This window comes from Sander lucioperca, chromosome 12 (genome assembly GCF_008315115.2).
Source record: "Sander lucioperca isolate FBNREF2018 chromosome 12, SLUC_FBN_1.2, whole genome shotgun sequence".
Classification (NCBI taxonomy): domain Eukaryota; kingdom Metazoa; phylum Chordata; class Actinopteri; order Perciformes; family Percidae; genus Sander; species Sander lucioperca.
Genome location: NC_050184.1, coordinates 25,719,791 through 25,740,190, shown reverse-complemented (window position 1 = coordinate 25,740,190; position 20,400 = coordinate 25,719,791). Strand labels below are relative to the sequence as shown.

The following is a 20,400-nucleotide window of genomic DNA, read 5'->3' as shown; positions in this document are numbered from 1 at the left end:
CACTGTGGCTTCTCTCTTTTTTTGCACGTGCTTTTTACACATGCATGAGACAGCACATACAGTAGGCCTAGTCACACACACACGTTTTTTTTTTTAATGCTAAGCCTGTGTCGAGGAGGCACACACACACCCACCCAAAAAGGAGCACAGAGGAAGTGTGAATGAAAAGTGAAACACGATTCTGATCCACTGAAAGCCACAAATGTTAAAAGCCAAAAGTTCAGCTATTTTCTGATTCAGATTCCAGTTTAAGACACTCTGTAGGGAGAAGTGCACTGACACAGACACACAAGCAGAATACAAAGGCAGAGGCGACACAAATGACATCAGAGCCTTTGAGTGGCACATAATAAGGGATGTGTATGTGTATGCTGGCGTGTGTTGTATACAAATCTCGAGACGACTCTAGAGATCTTAAGAGCTGTCCTCTGTGTGAGTCTGACAGCCAAGTGACACTGGTGTTAGCATACCAAAGCCTTGTGTTTCGCAGACTCCATTAAGATGTGGCTACCCCAGCCGGGCTCTGTGCCTCTGCCAAGCCTCTCACACACAAACACTGCAACTACTGTTACACAGCAGGAGAGAAAGCAGGACCATTTTCAGAGAGGATAAATGGAGGTGCACATTTTCAAATGCAGTACATTGCATGAATTACTGCCATCGCAATCTGTTTCCTTAGGTTTTGCTGAGGAAAAACAGTGTGGTAAGTGGCGCTCATATTCTGTGGAATACATTTAAATTCCCATGTAGATATCCCATCCCGGCCACTTAGGATTTCCTTTTCCGAGAGCATAATTAAATTATCAGCTGTCACTTCTGTTGACTAGCGGATATGCAGAGTTAATGTGCTAAATGCCACAGGGCTGGAACTGCTCTGATACAATGAATCTTAAGTGCTTCTCGTCAAAGTATCTCATTCTGTTCTCTGTTTTTCTTCTCTGGGTGACACGCTGAACAATCCCAACAAGCATCATCTTTGTCTCGGATTCCGGATGTGAACATTCTCTCTCACACACACACACACACACACACACACACACACACAGTGATAAGAGTGGAAAGTGGGACTATTAAAAGAAGTCTGGAGGAATCTGGACCTAAGATGCTGGGATTTTGTTGGTGACTATGGAGCACAAGAGCCACAGCCCAGTGTCAAGAGCCACAAACACAGACGATAATCATACGTTTTGGCGAGGAGACGTGATGCTGTCTATATCCTTGCTTACAGTGCAGTTACTTGGTGCTCATGCAGGCATTAAGTCTTCAGACTATGAGGAAACTTAGTTAAGGATAGATATATTTTTAGAGGACTTTCAAACAGTTTCTGCCATTATATGAAGTTAATGAGAGAAACATTCTTCCTTTTTGCAGAATATCCTCTTGGACACACTCAATGAACATCTCCCAGTCTTAGCTACTGTCGTTATCTCTTATAAGCCATTCAGGTTATATAAAGTGACAGCAGTCTTTTAAAACTACAGTATAATACTATAATACAAGTAGGTAATGAGGTGTAAACTAATTGTATCTAAGTATGTGCGCCTGTTTGCACTCTGTGCAGCATGCATAGTATGCAGAATAACCAAAATAGTACTCTGAATATTTAAAAAAGAGCTACTGACCACACTGTGAAGAAATGCTTGGTTAGAGGCAGCAGTTCCAGGAAAGCACACTGAAAGCAGATGGACCTCAATATGCACACAGAACAAAAACACAAGCAGGGACGGGGTACTGTATTTTTACAAGTTTCATTTTATTGGTGTACTTTGACAATAACAATGATGGTATAAAAGAAAATCTCCATCATACAAATTTCAATAATCAAAAGATAATATGCCGATACACAAACAGATCCACATAAGGCTGACATCAAGTTTTGACAAGTGGCTTCAAATGGCTTCAATTCAAGGAGAATTGCTCTCCTTACAATCAGAGAAGATATATTTTTAATTGAGCAATGTGGATCTTTTTTTAATAGTAAGCTTTCATACAAAAAAATAATTTGTGTGAATTTTAGAGTGGATTGTGTCGCTGGTTTGGGTGCCTGTGATTCATTGCATTGTAAGCATACGGTGTTTTTGGCTGACACATCGCTATTCTGCAGTGCTTTCCTCTGACCTACACCTTACCCATCCTGCTGTCACTATCAAAGAGACATCACATTCACAAACAAGGACACTGAACTTCATGTGACAGCGTCTGCCATGATATGTCTCTTCTACTGCTCCAGCATTTTAAGTACAGGGAGGCCTCTGAAATGCAGAACACCTCAGAGATTGTGAGAGGAATCTAAAATTTATGGGATAAGGATATTTTTAATAATTATTAAAAAAAAGGCTGTGCTGGAAAGCAGTGATGTAAAAACATTGATGTCGCTGTGTAAGCTTCACTAGCATTTGAATGGCACCAGATAAACTCCCAGCCAAATCGCTCCAAAGCCTTGTTCTTTATGCTAGCATCTGTAGTGATTTAAGACCTTAAAGAACTTCTAAAACACTACACACAACAATATTTACAATGATCATTTTCTTGATATGCACTTTTTCAATTTAAATATGTTTGCTTATAAAAAAAACTTGAGTGAAAAAACACTGCAATAAATTAAAAAGCTTTAAGGCTGCCAGTTTTGTCAGATGCCCAAAGCACGGGTCCCTTCATTTAAACTGGTACAGAATGGATCAGAGCAGGTGAGATTATGGTACGATGAAGCCTCTTTAGTGAGCAACAGGCTTGGTCTTGGTCTGGATTGAGACCATGTACTGTCTTATCACAAACTTAAAACAGTCCATTTCCTGTTTTAAATAAAAAGCAAGAGAGAGCTGACTGATTTGCCCCGTTACTTAGTCATAGTGAAAAACCCATCTTGTTGATAATGGTGTTGGCTGATGAAACTGCATGTTCCACATTGTGAAGTATAAAGCCTAATGCTGACTCTTAGAATATCTATGTCATCCAGAGGACATCTGTATATTGAGAGGTCGCTCCACGTCAGAACAGTCACCTGAATACTTAAACTAAAACCATTTGACTTCTGCTATATGTCCATCTAGCTTTTCTTTTAAAGCAATGAAAACAAGAAAATATAATAATATACAGTGTATCATGTAAGTGTACTAGAACTAGAAAAAATAATCTGTGAGTTGTTCACAACCAGGTAACTATAAATCATTTTCATATCAGTGCTGGAAAACAAAATAAACTCAAAATATAGATGGAGGACAGTTAGACCTCTGAAAGGTTTAGCCATTTCTTCAAACACACATGGAAAAGAAAACACAAATGCTGCTACTGTTCATCACTTCCACTGGGCACCTGCTGAGTATTTGGCTAGAAGGTAAACCCACGTTTCTGTTTCTGGCAATGAACCAGAGCAACAAATATACAAATGAGCTTCATCTGGCAGGATGAAAAGGCAGCAGGTTTACAAATGTGTGGATGTAAAAATACTGAATATATTTTGCCACCTATATGCAGTAGAGGGATGTTTTGCCTGTCGATACTAGCCTTTATGATGTTAAGTATGGTTCCAGTTAGCACGTAGAGAGAGACTCCCACAGAGGGAGCTCTGGAAGGTCAGCACCATTGATTATCAATTAGTATAAAGGAGGTGCCCAGTGAAAGGCAGTGACCACTAGCATTTTCTGATTAGGCGTTTTGCTCTTCCTGTGGTTGTCACACAAAATGGCCTCCTCCAACGTGTCTATTCAGCAGATTATTACACATCAATTTCATCAAAACCAGCTATTCATTTCTTTAGAGGAAATCTGCGGCTTAATGAAATGAAACGGCTTCCTATTTACACAGACCTGAACCTCACAATCCCACACAAATACACATAAACTACAAGTTTCAGTGCATCTAACACAGTCTGTCATATGTCACCTATTACATCATCACATCAACCGCAAGAAAAAAAACAAAAAAAACCTGAACAATTACAATAAGAAAATAATCCATAAAAGATCAAATAAATAAAATGAGGTCCAGCCTCTTTACTTCTTATTTCATTGTGGGAACACAACAGTTTGTCAACCACCCAAATTTCCCCCCAAAAGATACATCTTAAGAAATGCATACAAGGCGATTTGTGTGAAATGAAGTAGCTGCATGACTAGAGGACAAGACAGTGAAGAGAGAGTGTCTGCATGTTTTTTTCTTTTTTTTTTTTTAAATGAACTACGTTCACAGTAATGGAATATTTTACTCAAAATCAACACTGTCAAACACAAATCAGAGTAGGGACATTTTAGCAACAGCCTTATTGAGTGCTGTCAGTCTGTCAATGCAGTGTTAGGCTGCATGCCAACCAAACCGAAAATTCTAATTTCGACAAACATCCTGAAGTTTGATTTAGGCAAACAAACTCACTGGCCAAGCTTGGCCAGAAACTAATAAAGCTAATCAATGGTTTATTACGTGACGTATAAGATAAGCATTCAGATCCACTTTCCCCTACCATGTCTAGATAAAGAAGAAAAGAATTTTTAGGCAGCTATACATTGGTTGTTGAAGATACAGTTCTCACAGCACCCATGGTGGAGGGGGGCTAGCAAACAGTATTACTAACACTAGACAATCTGAAAAATAACAAAGCAAAAGCTTCTGTAAACACAAGTGACAGGGACGGCAATCAAGTATTCTCTACCTCCAATTCTCTCCTGTAAAAAATGAAGGTGAATAAACATTAAGGATGTGGGATCTAAAAACAAAACGGCAACTGTGCATCTCTCCCTGGCCTAGACTTGCACACCACACACAAAGTGAGGTCTAAAGTCAGTCAGTCACAGGTTCAGGGGTGAAGTCTCCTAGAGGTCACCCTGAAGACCTTACACTGACAACAGGATACATAAAGGCCATTTGCATAGCTGTCCCTCACTTATATACACACACAGGTTCTGAAAAGGGTGGCATGTTTGCTTAGGCAAAGGTGTATTGAATGTGAAGTTTGCATACGCAGTCACTCCTTCTCGTTCATCCAATAAGGGCATGATAGCACCCGTGCTATTGCATCTGTATAGTGAGGAAGTCAGGTCTAAGTTCTGCTGTCTGATATTACAGCTTATTGCTAACAGGATGAGCATTGCTCTCCAACATATAGCCACATGCAGGCAGCCAGAACATCCAATTCAACTATGCAAACACAAATATCCTAGTCTTCAAATGGTATGTTCACAGGACAAAATATAGTCGGTGAGAGATGATTAAGGTATTAATATTCTCTAAAGGATAGGTCAGGATAAACTATTTCACATACAGTATACATGACCGAAAACACTCACACTTTATATAATTTTCTCTTGCTTTCTTCACTTGTAGATTTGGCAAACCTTCTGCAGAACCAGCTGCAAGAGTCCACTCAGTTTAAAAGTTGCTGTATCGTGTGGGCATGCAAATGTTTTCACAGGCTTACTGCATTTATGAAAATAAAAAGTGCAAGAGCAAAGTAAAACTCAAAGCCTCAGGGACCAGGTCAGCACATGTAAGTCAAACTATTGTGTGCGTGTGTATCATGGCCTATTTTAATAAACAAGCACAATAGTGTAGGGCTGAGCTAATCATTGACTGAATTAGAAAATGAATGAATAAATGAATGAATGCTGAAGGCCAAAATGGTGCAAAAGGCATGTGGAGACTGAAGACTATTTAAGCCCAGATGAGAGGACTGATGGACTGTGGCACAAGCAAGTGCAGCATTTATCCTTAATTTCTTATATGATTTATCCAACATACTTATTTGAGTCTCCTTTTTTGCATACAAACTAAAGAAATTAAGCAAAGAATCAATCAACTAAAAAGTCCTAAGCAGTGCTGCCACTGGTGAGATATGGCTGATGTCCCAGAGGACTTTGATTCCCAGGTGTTTTGCAGTCCAGCTGTTCCTACGTCAGTAGTCAGCTATGGGTGCAAGCATTCTGCTCAAGCTGACTGTAATGTTGGTGTAGAGAGGTCTCCTGGACACTAGGGGGGAGTAGTTTAGGTTGTTAAGACCATCCACTTTCTGTCTCTCTTTTGAGTGGCGTAGTAGACTATACCTGCAAGAACAAGCAATCAATAAATCAATGAGGAGAGGAAAAATAAAAACAGTATGTAACCGTTCTGCATCCAGTGCTATACAAAGCAAGTTTAATGTTCAGGTCAAACAAGTTAGATTAAGTGGCACCTGAGCATTAATAAACAATGAGATAACATGTAGGAACAGGTTTTATTATCCTGTGCTATTAGATGGTAAAACTGTCTGACATTGCAACACTGTCGGTGGTGTAGATAGAAAGTGACAGTTGCATATTTTTTTCTGTGGGAATTATCAACAGATCACAGCAGCATTTGTTTTACATGAAAACACAAGATTAGTCATGATAATTTCATACAAGATTTACTAAGAGAAATTATTTTATAGTATCTAATCCTTAAACCTTCCTATTAACAAATGAAAGAAACACTTATTCCTAAAGCTGTTTTAAGTAACTTGTGTGAGCAGAGAGAGCATGATGGAATTCAGCCCTGAAGCATACAAGCAAATCACATGCAAAGTCTTTAAAAGAGTTGAAATTCTCTCAAAGTCACTACTCTGGCTTTCTCATGTGACTGGCTTACACCACATGAGCCTAAGCCTCATTCAAATTAGCAGCTTCCACATTTAACCAAAGTGTGTGTGTGTGTGTGTGTGTGTGTGTGTGTGTGTGTGTGTGTGTGTGTGTGTGTGTGTGTGTGTGTGTGTGTGTGAATGAGCTGTGCATGTATAGACACCAACCTTCCTAGGAACTGGACTTCCCCACGATGGTGATGTGGAATTGACATATAGCGCCCATGCTCTCCGTGTGGTCTACTAACTGTGTAATTGGCAAACTGCACCCTACACAAACATATTAATGCTCTATTAATCCACAATGTACACAGGCAGGCAAAACAAGCATTGCAGTGATCACTACGATTGTCATATTTTCACAAAAAGCATAATAACTATTACTTTGATAACCATACTATCATATTAACACTGTGAGAAACATGATATAGACATGTACAAATACAAGAGGGAAAGGCTTTGTAATAACTGCATACAAAAGGGTTCATTACATACAGAAACAATTGGCAGAATTGGTGGTGTTTACTGAGAGCCCTGAGTGTTTACAGCTGCCTGTGCGCTTTGTAGGTGTGGGGAGGGACAACAATGTTGTGTGGCAAAAGCAAATAGAGTGAAAAAAACCCACTAACAAACAAAAACTAATACAAAAGCCTGTTATGTGCAAACTGACCTAACCCATTTTTTAAGGATGCCTTATGTCAACGATACTGAGAGCCTCATGCTGCAGCTGTGGGTGTGTGTGTGTGTGTGTGTGTGTGTGTGTGTGTGTGTTCCCCTCACCTGTTCCAGAGGTCATCATCCTCTCCTCCCCAGCCCCAGAATGCATTTGGAAATCCATTAATCTTTTTGAACTGCTTCACCGTCAGGCCACTGACACCACCGAAGAACTCATTATACGGAAGCCTTGGAGGGACAATTACACATATTAAACTCATATTATGTGAGGAATACATTTACTGTATATGCCCATGGAGATGGAGACAGAATCAGGACTCACATGTAGGAGTACTTGTCGAGTTTGACCGCAAAGTGTCGGGGCATGTCTGTGCAGCCGTAGTAGTTTCTGTCGTTCTCCATGAGGTGGTCCACATCGTGGAAGACCAGACAGTCCCAGTCCAGGTCCTTCATAGCCTCCTTGTAACCCACGTTGAACAACATGGCTCGGTTAAATGGCTCTGTGCCCAACTAAAGAAAAAAGAAAGAGACCCTATTTTTGTAGGTCATAATGCGACAGCTTAACAACTGTAAAAGACAGACATTATCACAACCTGAGAAGGAGACTCACTTCGTGCAACTGTTTGGACTTTACACAGGTGAATCTGTCAATCCCTGCCAATGACCGTGAATAGGTGTATGCATACCTGCTCTATGAAATAAAAGGCAAACTGAAGTCTCTGTTTTTTCAGCACTGGCACGAGGTGTCTCAGAAGAATGGGTAAGTGTTCATGTCGGTTTCTGAACGGGACTAGGATTGCCACCTAAGGGACACAAAATGGATTAGAACACAATAGATATGAAATGGCATGCATGTGCAAACACATATACATACACATACATGTATGGGGACACAGAACCAGAGCAGCCTGACCTGCGCAACAAAGTAAACTGTACAATTTGCATAAAGTCAATGTTTCTGAGAGCTGTGATCTCTCAGCAGTAGGTAAATGGGAAAGTGTGGGTGAAGTCAGCACCAAAAACCACCAACAAATCATTACAATAGAATGGCAGGTTCTTGAAATCTCATTTTCACAATGAGATCTGGCATGCATCAATCATAGAAGCACTGAAGCACTGAATGTTTTTATTTTTCCCAATAGAGTGGTAGCTATGACAGTCCCTTGTTTTAAGTTTCTTTTGAAGCTCCATGAAAAGCAAACTGTCACAGACAGCAACAAAAAGCTTTGGAAATGGAAAACAATGAGTGGCTAAGAGAGAAACAATAGAGGTAGATGAGAGAGAGATAGAGAGAGAGACAGAGAGACAGAGAGAGAGACAGAGAGAGAGAGAGACAGAGAGAGAGAGAGAGAGAGAGAGAGAGAGAGAGACAGAGAGAGAGAGAGAGAGATTTGGTTGTCAGAACATTCACAGTCCTTCTGGGCAAATGAATGTGAGACAGATACACAGATGGCAGGCAAGATTGCTCTGTTGGACAACAAAAGGAAGTGACAAAAAAGAACACAGTTCAAGGCTATGAAACAGTACTGCAAAGCACATAAAAACGGTTGAATCACGTTTCGCCTTTGTGTAAAATATTTTTGCATTTCAATGTCAACCAAAGCAACCACATCATCCTGATTTGCACAGAGAGCAACAGAGCAAGCAGGCACGTGGTGTAAAATCGTGTATATGACACATACTGGGACATGAGTCAGACATGCCAGTAACTGTATGTGCACTGTATGAATGGACTGTGAATGCTGCAAACTTCTTCCATTTGGGGCTTTGATGATCTGCTAAAATCTCCCATATGTGTTCAGTTTGGTTGAGATCTAGATCACGTTCATACTAAAAACTATTCATGCCCTGTATGGGAGCATCTGCATTGTGTTTCTCCGTTCACAGACCTTCTAACAATCATCCACACACATCCACACTTACTTTCCAGCGAGGTAAACAGTCATCGGGCTTCCAGTGGCCTCCTTGGGCCATGTTAGGCTCTTCCTCCAGCAAGGATCTCTCCACCTCCTCCAAAGACACCTCACTCATATTCACCTCCAACCTGCCCTCTGTGTGTGTGTGTGTTTGAGGGGGCAGAAAGAAAGAAAGAAAAAGCAAGGTAGAAAGAGAGAGAGATCGATGGCATACATGTGAATAGGATCAAAAAGTAAAGTAAGGGATGAGGGAAAAGAGATGATGAAAATGTTAATGACAATTGAAAAGGGTATGAAGAAAAAGGGAGGAGGGGAAAAAAGAACAATGCTTGTCAAAGCTTGTAACAGCTGACCAAATAAAACACAGAAGCACAATGACAGTTTACTTACGGGCACATGTTACTAGGCCAGTAAAACCTGAAGAGCAACTGCTTTATGTAAAGGTCAACTAAGGATAAAAAATTTTCTCATTTGGTGCCTTTCATACAGTACAGAATTATCAGCCAATCAAAGCTTTAACCGTGAACTTACTCATGGTGTGCAGCCTCTCAGGACAAACCTGAGAGGGGAGGTAGGTGAAGCCCTCAGGGAGGTATGTGGTGGGAGGAGCATCACTCTCGCTCACGTTGAAGTCATAGGCATAGTCTGGAGTCACACACAAATAGGACTATCAACATAACAACCAGAAGCATTTAAAACCAGTCTTTATCTGCATGAGTGTAGCTGTGTGGTATATTGTTTTGTATCAAAGCTTTTTTTTTTTTTTAATCATCTCCTCACTTCGTTCACTACTGCCTAAGCTACAGTATGTGCTCTATACACATGTGCATCACATAACAGTAAGACTAAAACAGCTCCTTTACTTTCTTTATACAACCAGGGTGGAAACTGTGTTCGTTTCCACATAACTGCATGTAAATAGTTAAGAATTCCCGATACACCTTGGTGTATCAATGTGTATCTTTTTACCTGTGCCATTGATGCTGTAAGCCCCTCTCACAACCTGCTCCAGAACCTGCGCCCCAATGTTCTTCACGTTCTCTCTGATCTGGATCCCTCTGGCTTGAACCATGAACACATACTCATTCACTGTGGACAGATGGGAAACGGACAGAGAGTTAAGCCATTTTTGGACAAACTGTAAAAGTAACAATAGTGTTTCTTTCCAGAACATTGGAAGATACTTTAGAATCAAAGAGAGATTGAGCAGTTACATAATAACCAAAGATAGTGCAGCAATACAAACAATTATTTCAAAGAGGTCCTTATCTTCACAAAATATTTCACTCATGACCAACATCTTCCTCTTTTCATTCCTCTTCTAGTGAAAAACAATATAGAAAAATACCCATGTTCGAGAAAGATAAACTTGGAATGCAGGAAGGTGAATGCTCTTTCACCTCATCTTGCCCAAACTGACTTTCTGCCATGGTGACTTAATGAGGGGAATTTCCCTACCACACATCAAAGGGCTTTCATTCCAAAGAAGCCAACTATTAGAATGTTAATCTATGGCGATGGGGGAGGAGAAGGGAGAAAGATACAACTTATTTAAGGAGAAATAAACTGAGATAATCAGTTTGAAATGATTGGTCAGTTCCTGCCTTCTGTGGGTTATAACTGCAATGTTATTTTTATGCCTTATTATGTACCCTTTTCGGTCATTATCTACTGCACTGTCAGTTGTGGGTTAAGATTTTTGTATGTTTGTCAAACAAAAAGGGCACAAACAGAATGGAAGTGCAACATACTGCACAGACATCACATAAAGAGGAAGCACCAAGTTTCTGCATGTATTTCAGTGTGTCCGCAGAACAGAACAGAACAGAAACGAACAGAACAGAAACGACCACAACATGCGTCATAAGAGGGTGCTGTGTTGTACATCTCATGCAATGACCAGCAAAATATCAGTCTTCATCATGCACAATACCTCATTACACCTTTATATCATGTTGGAAGTCTCTTATTAAAACTGTTGAGTGGAGTTGCTGTTGGGAACTCACCAGAGAAGCGTAGGGCTAGTTTCGCTTAGTGTGGGTTGACCTATATATATATATATATAACACCACAACAGAGTTCAACCTGCCAAAATGGAGCAATAGAGTGGAACAAAAAGAGAGGATGTGGTCTACTTGTTCACAAGCTCATATACACATCTAAATTCCAGCCTTGCATGTGCGCTTGCTAGGCATACAGTATGTGGTAAACGGCTGTGTGTTCCTGAGTTACTACAACAGTGACTCACACAAGTTTCCCAAGTAACTACAACCGTGACTCATACAAGTTTCTGATAAACTGAGGAAAAGACCTTTTGTCCAAAACTCCTGGAGTAACTTCCAGGAAAACTGACTACTACGCCTGTTTCTTTATTTGGAGCCACATGCCAGCACAATGCTGCTAAATTGACAGATCTCTGCCTCAGCAAATTTGTATCCAACTGCACAATCTCTCGGCATTAATTCAATCAGCATTTATCTTAAAGCAATCCCAATATGATCCACATCCTCCTGTGAATGCACAGTGTCTGTGTGTAATACTGCTGAGCTAGAAATCCAGGGAATGTGATTTGTCATTAGTAATTGTATTACAGTTTCCATCACATTCATCTTGTTTTATACAAACTGCCTGGCTGGCAGGACTAGAGAGACTAGTGGATAAGCGGCAACTGAAATCGATGTTTTCATTTTACCTCTGCAACACGCAAATATTAGAGTACTGCTGAAGCAAATTTGCAAATGATAATAATGATAAAAAGGAAAATAGGAACACATTGATCCTGTCTCAATGCACACACACACACACACACCCCCCCCTCTGAGGCCACCATATGATGGAAAAAGCTAAGAGGCGTCTGGAGTTTGATTCACGCCTGCAGGCACCAACTTATTTTGACATGTTGGCTTGTCCTCCTCATCCCTGCCAGACATAGGGAGACATATTATCTATGCATATCTTTACCAGGACAAATCAAGACATATGCACTGACTGTATATGTATACTCTGAACAGCTTTAGCTTGCAGAGGAAAGCAAACCAAAACATCGGTCTCATCTTTGCTGTCAAATATCATCTCTGAAACATTTTAGATTTTTTAAAATCACTTGTTGTGTTCTCTTATGGGTCAGCAAAAGTCTATAACCACAGAGATGCAGGACGTGAACACTTTATCTACTGTACACAAAGAAGTGGGCATGCAATTCCTCTCTCATCAAACCCAACATGCAGGGTGGTAGTGCCAGGGTATTCAAGACTACAAACTGTGACAAATGCAATTACACATGAGAGACCTGGAGTTTAGAGGAAGCTAACGTGGTAGGCTTCAACACAAGGCCATTAGCGCTGGATGCATGTGAACACACACTGCATACTGATACGTCACTGGCAAGCAGCATTGCATGCATGCACAACATCATGATACACATGGAGACCAGAAGGACCCCCACAAACCCAACCACACTGCCCCCCCCATTGTAACCCATCAAGCATGACGGGAGACCTTGAACCACCTTGTCCTCTATCTCTCTCACAGAACACGCTGTCCGCATCTCTCTCTGTCTGTCTGTGTCTCTCTCTCTCTCCTCTCTCTCTCTCTATCTCTCTCTCTCTCTCTCTCTCTCTCTCTCTCTCTATCTCTCTCTCTCTCTCTCTATCTCTCTCTCTCTCTCTCTCTCTCTCTCTCTATCTCTCTCTCTCTCTCTCTCTCTCTCTCTCTATCTCTCTCTCTCTCTCTCTCTCTCTCTCTCTCTCTCTCTCTCTCTCTCTCTCTCTCTCTCTCTCTCTCTCTCTCTCTCTCTCTCTCTCTCTCTCTCTCTCTCTCTCTCTCTCTCTCTTTTGTATCCGGTTCTGTCAAGTCCTGTTGGTTCGTATCCTTTAAGTAAACAATCTGAATGATGGATTGCAGGCTGATGACAATTCCAGGCCCAGATCCTGCACCATATTGTACTGTAACTTACGTTCATCGAAAAAGAAAAAGCCAACAACCAAGCAGAAAAGTAAACGCACACAAAAAACCCCACAACCCCCCCCCCGCTTTGCCTCTGAAAGGCAATTAACTCCACATTGATGGCTCAGCAGTGGGAGGTGATTGGCCCTGTTCTGCTAGCTCCCTGATAAGAGCTGAAATGCGGGTTTTTTTTCTCCTCCCAGCAGAAATGGTTTCTGCATGCTCACACCATACATACACTCATATCTTTCAGGGTTTAAAGCGGTCACTCTCAGAAAGGGTCATTTTTACTGCCACTGGATATCAGTGACACCCACAGACCTGATCATGCACACCCAGGCAGTGGGGCACTATGGGTGCAAATACATCATTCCTCAGTGAATGCTGAATGTGTGTGATGCCAGTGTAAAAGCTGAATTAATGACACTATCAGTAAGGTTACACTCTAAATTGGCCATTCATGAATCACTTACCAGTCCATTTCAATGCCATATTGGAAAGTAAACAACATATTACTCAAAGCATTGGCACTAAATTCCTCACAATTAACAAGAACAACCACTGCAATTTAAGTGTACTGATCTATTGAGGATTGGCATGATGCTTATCAGGATTATATTTTATTATGTTTGTTTTATTATGTTTCTGCCTCGATGTAGGAGGATATTTTAAACACATAAAACGTGTGTTCTTTTTAAAAACATTATTGGATGTCATCTGAAGGGACAAGTGTGTTATTTCCTCCTTTGACCCTCTGTAAGTGATGCCGAGAAACCCTAAGGTTGTCGGAGATCAATACAAACACACACAGCAGCCTCTTGGTCTATACAGAAACACACACACAGTGGGCAAAGCCATGTGTTATTATATAGGGAAATCATGCATTTCTTTCAGCTTAACTAATTTATAACTTTGAGAATTAAAGAAAAAACAGTTGTCAGGGTTTTTTTTTTTTACTCCGCCTTTGTTATCACATTGTGAAAATAATTCACTGTAAAAGTGTTTTTTGTGATTTTTCTGCAGAAACATGGGAGGGAGCTTTTTTACAATGTGTTTCCTGCATCAGAAGGGATATGCCAGTTAGTTCGTCATAAAGACATACTGAAAAGTAAACTCACATCCTGTTTGTTCGTCACCGACAAAAAGTCCAAACCACACAGACACACAGACACACACACACTTATGTTCCCACTTGCCAGGTGTTTGTGTGACTCATTTTGTTGAAATACAACACCACATACTTTGTGGGTTTTTATAGAGCAATTCAGAGTTGTTAGAGAATTACTTTAGTATTTTGACAAAAAGTTAAGTTGGTCTTCTGCGTAAATCCACACAGTTTTTTTAGTAGATTCCCTTGCCATGGAAAACACAGTAAGGCTGTGCCAAATCAGGACGCCTGCACAGCTCTGGTATTTATGAATATCTGAGTTTCTGATTAGATGCCATTGTGATGTGTGATACCCGTATTGTTTTTGCAACTGGCAAATACATTCTCCTCCTTACATATTTTAGGTTGACAGGAAGAGAAGGAACTACATTCAACATTGTACTGTACTGACCTGAACACATTCAAAACACACTTCTTCAGATTAGCTTTCCACATACAATAGTCTTACATTTCTCACCTGATAGCTACTGGTTGTATTGTTTTTAATTGCTTTTAATATGCTTGTTTTATGTGTTGCTTTTATTGCTTATCTGTATTAATGTGATATATGTGCTGGTTTTTACCATGAAAAGCACTATATAAATAAAATGTATTATTATTATTATTATTATTATTATTATTACTTTCTCATCTTGCACTTTTTCATGGAAAAAACCCACTTCTCTATCTGTGTTCTGTCTCACTCATTGTCTCTGGTCTCTTATCTTTCCATCTGCCTCTTCTCCATATCTCCAATATATCTGAATAGGATGACAACTACCCATTAATTGATAATTAATTAATTTAAATACAACTGTGAAATTTGCCTTAATACTTTTCCTATTGAAACTTTATTTTTTTCATTCAGAACACAAAAGAAAATAAGAGTTTACTTGCAAAACGTAATGAGCTAAATATTAGTTTTTCTCGATTATTCTGTTTTTGTGATCATTGGGAGCCAAAATCATAATCACGATTAGATTTTTTTATTGCACAGCCCTACATACAAGTATAATTTACATGCATTTGTTACAGTAGTTCACCCAAACAGCCATCCACCCATTCTACACTTAATTTGGTACAGCCTACAGTTTCAACACTATATGGAAAGTCTTTCTCCCTGTTCTCAGCTCAGCTGTTGAGGCCAGGAACATGGTCCTCAGTTCACCACAGGAAGGAAGAAGATGAGGAGGCTAGAGGCAAGCCAAAGACAGAAGAGCAAGACCATCTGAGCAAGTTAAAATGCAATTTTGCTCTGTGAATTGGTATGTTAATTTACAGAACCATACTCACATGAGCACAAGCAGTTGCAGCTGATAATCAGGACAATATTAGTTCAGTGCTAGTTATGGTCACATGTCTCTCAGTCATAAGTGGATCACACACACACACACACACACACACACACACACACACACACACACACACACACACACACACACACACACACACACACACACACACACACACACACACACACACACACACACACACACACGCTGACAGACAAGAGACAGAAAAGCCAAGAGTCCATGACTGCAAAGAAAAACACGAAAGACAATATTCTCAGAGCAGATGTCATGTCAGAAATGACGTCAGCACTTCTCCCAGTCCTTGGCATCCTGCCCACATCATGAGAGCATGCACTAATTCCCCTCTTCCCGACTTCCCACTTCCTCTTGTCCGGTCAATTTCATTCATTCACTCAGTTGTCATTTATCTCCCAAATCTTGCTCTTCTTAGCCTTCTCCCCTCCCTGTACTGGGGTTAAACGCCTGCCTGTGAAAGATACTTGAACACGTTTTCTTTTGAAATAACCCTAAAAGGAACGCATCAGGTTTTTAACAGTGATGATGCGTTCTTCCTGTTATTGCTCAACAATCCCAGCACAGAAGCTACCTGCAGTGCTCCAAAATAACAGCTAGAAATAAAAACCACAACAATATAACCACTTTGTATTAAAACAATCCCCGGACAAGAAAACCTCATAATGCTACAACTATTGCAATAATATTGAAAAATAAAAGTTATTGAGCTTTAATTTTATTGTTTATGGTTTAGCTCAAACACCCCTTACTTATTCAAAAGAGTGGAACGCGATCCCTACTATTATTAGTGTATTAGTTTAAGTCGGTTTAAATTAAAAAAGAAGTAGGTCTATCCACTGGTGTGTCCTATGTGTTCTTATTAGCATTATGTGGAATTATCATTTCTATATTATTATAGTGCACTGTATATGCCCAGGGACAACAGATGGAAATTAGCAATTCAAATTATAAAGGTTGGGGTCTCCCCTTTAGTCTACATAAAATGTCATAGCATGTTACCACTTTATGTACAACTGTTAATTTATCATACAGACTGAAACTCAACTTCTAATAAATCAGAAAACAAATACACCAAAAAAATATGAACTACATACTAAATCTAATGTATAGCCTATGGCATAATTTAAACAAGTCTCCCGAAGAGAAACGGGTATATCTCTCTCCCCCGCCTATGCCTGCTGTGCGTGTGTGTGCGTGCGTGCGTGCGTGCGTGCGTGCGTGCGCGTGTAGCTGCGGTGTGTGTGTGTGTGTGTGTGTGTTTGTGGAGTTTAACTCCGAAAAGACAGTTAACCACAGGTTCCCGTTAATCTTATGATGGACATGTGTTGTGATATTTAAACAAACGAACCGTCAACGGCGAAATAAAAGCCTCTTATCTTATTTACGAGACCGGTCTAAAAGACCTCCAGCTTACAGCGGGGTCTCCGAGCATGACTGTCCGAGCGACGAGCTAGCGGCCCCGGCAGGCGCAAGCTGGCTGCCGCGTCACTTTATGGAGCTCAACTCTGAAAACTTTAACCCTAACCCCTGTGACACCTCCAGTGCACACATTTGCACACATACATCCTCAAACACAACCACACACACAGGCAGGCATCATATTGCCTTGACACATTTTGCACAATACTTTTTTCATATTGTCGTAAGTTCCATGTGAAAAGAGAATTCAAGAACGTTGACCCACATTAGATTTAACCCCCTGCATTAAGTCTAAAGGTAAAAACATGCACTTCTTTAGATCAGCTCTGCAGTATAACAATGCATATTTATAGACCAGTGAAAGTAAAATACTTTATACCATCATTTGTCAGCACAGAAAGGAATGTGCATGTAGGGGAGTATCTAGCTTTAAAAATGAACTCCCCTCTAGGGATGTAAATGCAATCATGCATTAACTGTTAACTGGTGGCCGCCTATCAGCAGCATTTTACTTAACTCTGCTTTACCCATTTATTCTTAGCTCTGGGTACAGCAGCTTGTTTCAAAAAAGGAAGAGGGCCTGAATATAAGTGCCATTTTCACAACTCTTTACTGTATACAGTTTACTGTTTGTGTCAATCTCCTTGCAGACATTTCCTTCTTTCTTACCCGCTCAGCTTTAATGCTGCTGTGAACTGCCTTGGTTAATCAATGACACTAATCAATTGATTAACCTCTAGACAGAGAGCAAGCGGCACTGCTGCCTTAGCTAATAAACGCAGCATGCCACTGTAAAGGGAAATGGTGAACTTTTCCCATTGATACACCTAATTAACAAAGATAAAATAAAAAGGAGTGGAGCTGATGAAATACATAAATATATGCAATGTAATGGAAAATATGTGTCATGGAAAATGTCTTGTAAGAGATAACCTCTCCAAAATGACATATCGCACACAGACACAGCATACACTAACGCATGCCAGTAGGGACAGCATGGGGTCTAGTTTGAGTTCATTTTTGGTCTTGCACGTGTTACTCTGCCCCTCCATTTGCTCTGATGTCCCAAGTGTGGGTGTGTATGTGTGATTGTATGTGTGTGCATGTACCCGCCTGTTTGTGTGCATGTGTGAACCTCCCCTGAGTAACTGTGTCTGCCGAGCCACTACATGGCAGAGAAACACAGGGGCCATACGCAGCGAGGAGAATTACATAAACAACACAGTGGTGCCAGCATCCCTTGTTTTCAGTCTGCTGGAAGCAAATACTGGAAAACAGATCTGAGTGACTGAAAGTGAGAAATGGAGTGTGGTGCAGATTGTTTGTGTGTGTGTGTGTGTATGTATGATTGTGTGTGTAAGCTTGAGAGAGAGAGAATTTATTTTCTGAGCAAACACACACTCATCTTTTTCTCTATTCCACTGCTGCCTGTATCATGTTGTGGGTGGATAAGAGAATATATGCAGGGGGAAATCCAAGGGTTATTTCTTTCAGTGTCAACTTAGTTTATCTTAGGTCCTAGCTTTGGTCTGAAAAGGATATCAGCGCATAAATGGGAATATAGACAAAAGAGGACATGGCACTGTTATAGGTTCTCAATTTTGAGGGAGGCAATTAAGTGAGTCAAGTGTGACAAGAGTGAGAAGTTGCGGGAAGGCAAAGTGCCTTTATCTTGCACCAACTTTAAATAAATGAGCTAAGCAGGTGGAAAAAACATCTTTTTGGCTGAGGTGTTATTTGGGTGATATCAGGGTGTTATTTGCTACAGTACACAATAATACCATGTATTGCCTCTATTCATAAATGCATGTTTAATTGTTAGTGCAAACTTAAAATACATTTTCAATATTAAAGCAGCTATAATCAATATTTTTTATAATAGTGTATTAAATGACAAAATGTGAAAATTTAAAAGAGGTCACTTGGTGATGAACCTACAGAGAAATATTACCTGAATCTGCAGCTTCACTTGACTTTATGGAGCTTTATAGCGAGTTTCAGATCATTGTTTAATTTCATTGTTGATAACTTGTGGTGTCATGGTTGTATTTAGATGTTTTGGAGGGAAGTCAAAGACAAATTTCCACTAACATGGACAATAAAGTCTGATCTAATCTAAACGGTGAACGGCCAATATTGTGTTCACAGCTTGATTCTCCTGCATCAAAGTGACCAAAAAGGTTTAAAGAAAGACAAAAATGTGACCATCATTCAATTTTCTTTGTTTTACTTAAAAGGACTACTGGTTTTAAAGCTGTTAACACCTACAATAGTTCTGTGGGACAATTAACGCATCATTCACTTGCGGTTTCTTGTGGTGACATGGAGGTTTGACAGTTGTGTGAGTTTCCTATCTATCTAAGCTTCTTTGAAAGCAAAGCTGCAGGTTAAAAAAAAGAATGACGACAGGACATAGCTTTCGGGGTTACTTGTGCATAATCTGCAGCCGCTGGTGGAAAGTCTAGAAATACAAATTTAAATCTTCAGCATTAAAACTTTACAGAGCAGGCAGACACGGGTCTGGGACGCTGATAAGGAACAATAACTTTTAAACAGGTTTTGGATTCTGTCTGACATGTAGGGTGGTTTTCAGGCTCTTGGCTGCTGTAGCAAGTGTGCCTCCAGGTGGTGATAACCTTCCCAAATCTCTCCTCACTCCTGCTTCCCCTCCCTGTCCACTGCTGCTCTCCATGCCCATTTGATTGCAATTGTTCCGGTGTGTGGAGAGGGACAGAAACTGCAGGTTTCATCAACGCTTTTAACTCAGCTCCTGCCAAATGCAACTACACTGCAGATCATTAAATCAACTCAAGATTGATGTCAGTGTCTTCCCTCAATGTGCCCTCTCTGCGTTCTGTCTCGCCACAGCTTTTCAGTCTTCCTATTTCCAAAGAACTCATACGCTAACCCAGCTGCCGCATTGCATCCTTTTACAATCTCTTAGTTTATTACTAAATAAATGTACATGTGTGTATTTATGATCTTGTTGAAAATGGTTAACCATCCCTAATAATCTGTAACAAGTAGGGGTGGTACGGTTCATGAAAAAACATCCAAACCGCTCGGTTCGCATGTCTCGGTTCGGAGCGTGTGTGCATCGCACGGTTTGTCGGTACACTGTTAATGTGCACTAACCTACGGTGGCCGACAGGGGCAAACGCCCTGCAACTTAAGAAAACACACGCAAATAGACAAAACACAAGCAAATTAAGAAAACAACTTAATTAATTTGACAACACATGTGCAGCATTCAGCAAACGCGCTGCAAATACCACAACACAACCAAATACATAAACGCACTGCAAATACACACAACACAACCAAATAGATAAACACGCTGCAAATATGAAACGATGCAAAAAGAAAAGCACACAAACCCAAAAAACA

The 20,400-nt window shown here is 40.3% G+C and overlaps 1 protein-coding gene across 3 annotated transcripts in view; it reads right to left on the bottom strand.

Moving 5' to 3' along the window:
• Positions 1–1,731: 1,731 nt before the first annotated feature.
• The window catches only part of b4galt5 (UDP-Gal:betaGlcNAc beta 1,4- galactosyltransferase, polypeptide 5), a 47,228-nt gene continuing 28,559 nt past the window's right edge, over positions 1,732–20,400 (bottom strand). For 2 of the 3 annotated variants that reach the window (XM_036007731.1, XM_031316817.2), the window contains exons 2-9: positions 10,144–10,263; positions 9,706–9,819; positions 9,182–9,309; positions 7,945–8,061; positions 7,581–7,768; positions 7,364–7,486; positions 6,752–6,853; positions 1,732–6,032 (exon numbers count right to left, since the gene is read on the bottom strand). In XM_036007731.1, coding sequence (XP_035863624.1) covers positions 5,885–6,032; positions 6,752–6,853; positions 7,364–7,486; positions 7,581–7,768; positions 7,945–8,061; positions 9,182–9,309; positions 9,706–9,819; positions 10,144–10,246 — 1,023 coding nt within the window. In that variant the 5' untranslated portion in view covers positions 10,247–10,263 and the 3' untranslated portion in view covers positions 1,732–5,884. The remainder of the gene's footprint in view (positions 6,033–6,751; positions 6,854–7,363; positions 7,487–7,580; positions 7,769–7,944; positions 8,062–9,181; positions 9,310–9,705; positions 9,820–10,143; positions 10,264–20,400) is intronic. The other variant, XM_031316818.2, reaches the window with a different exon arrangement.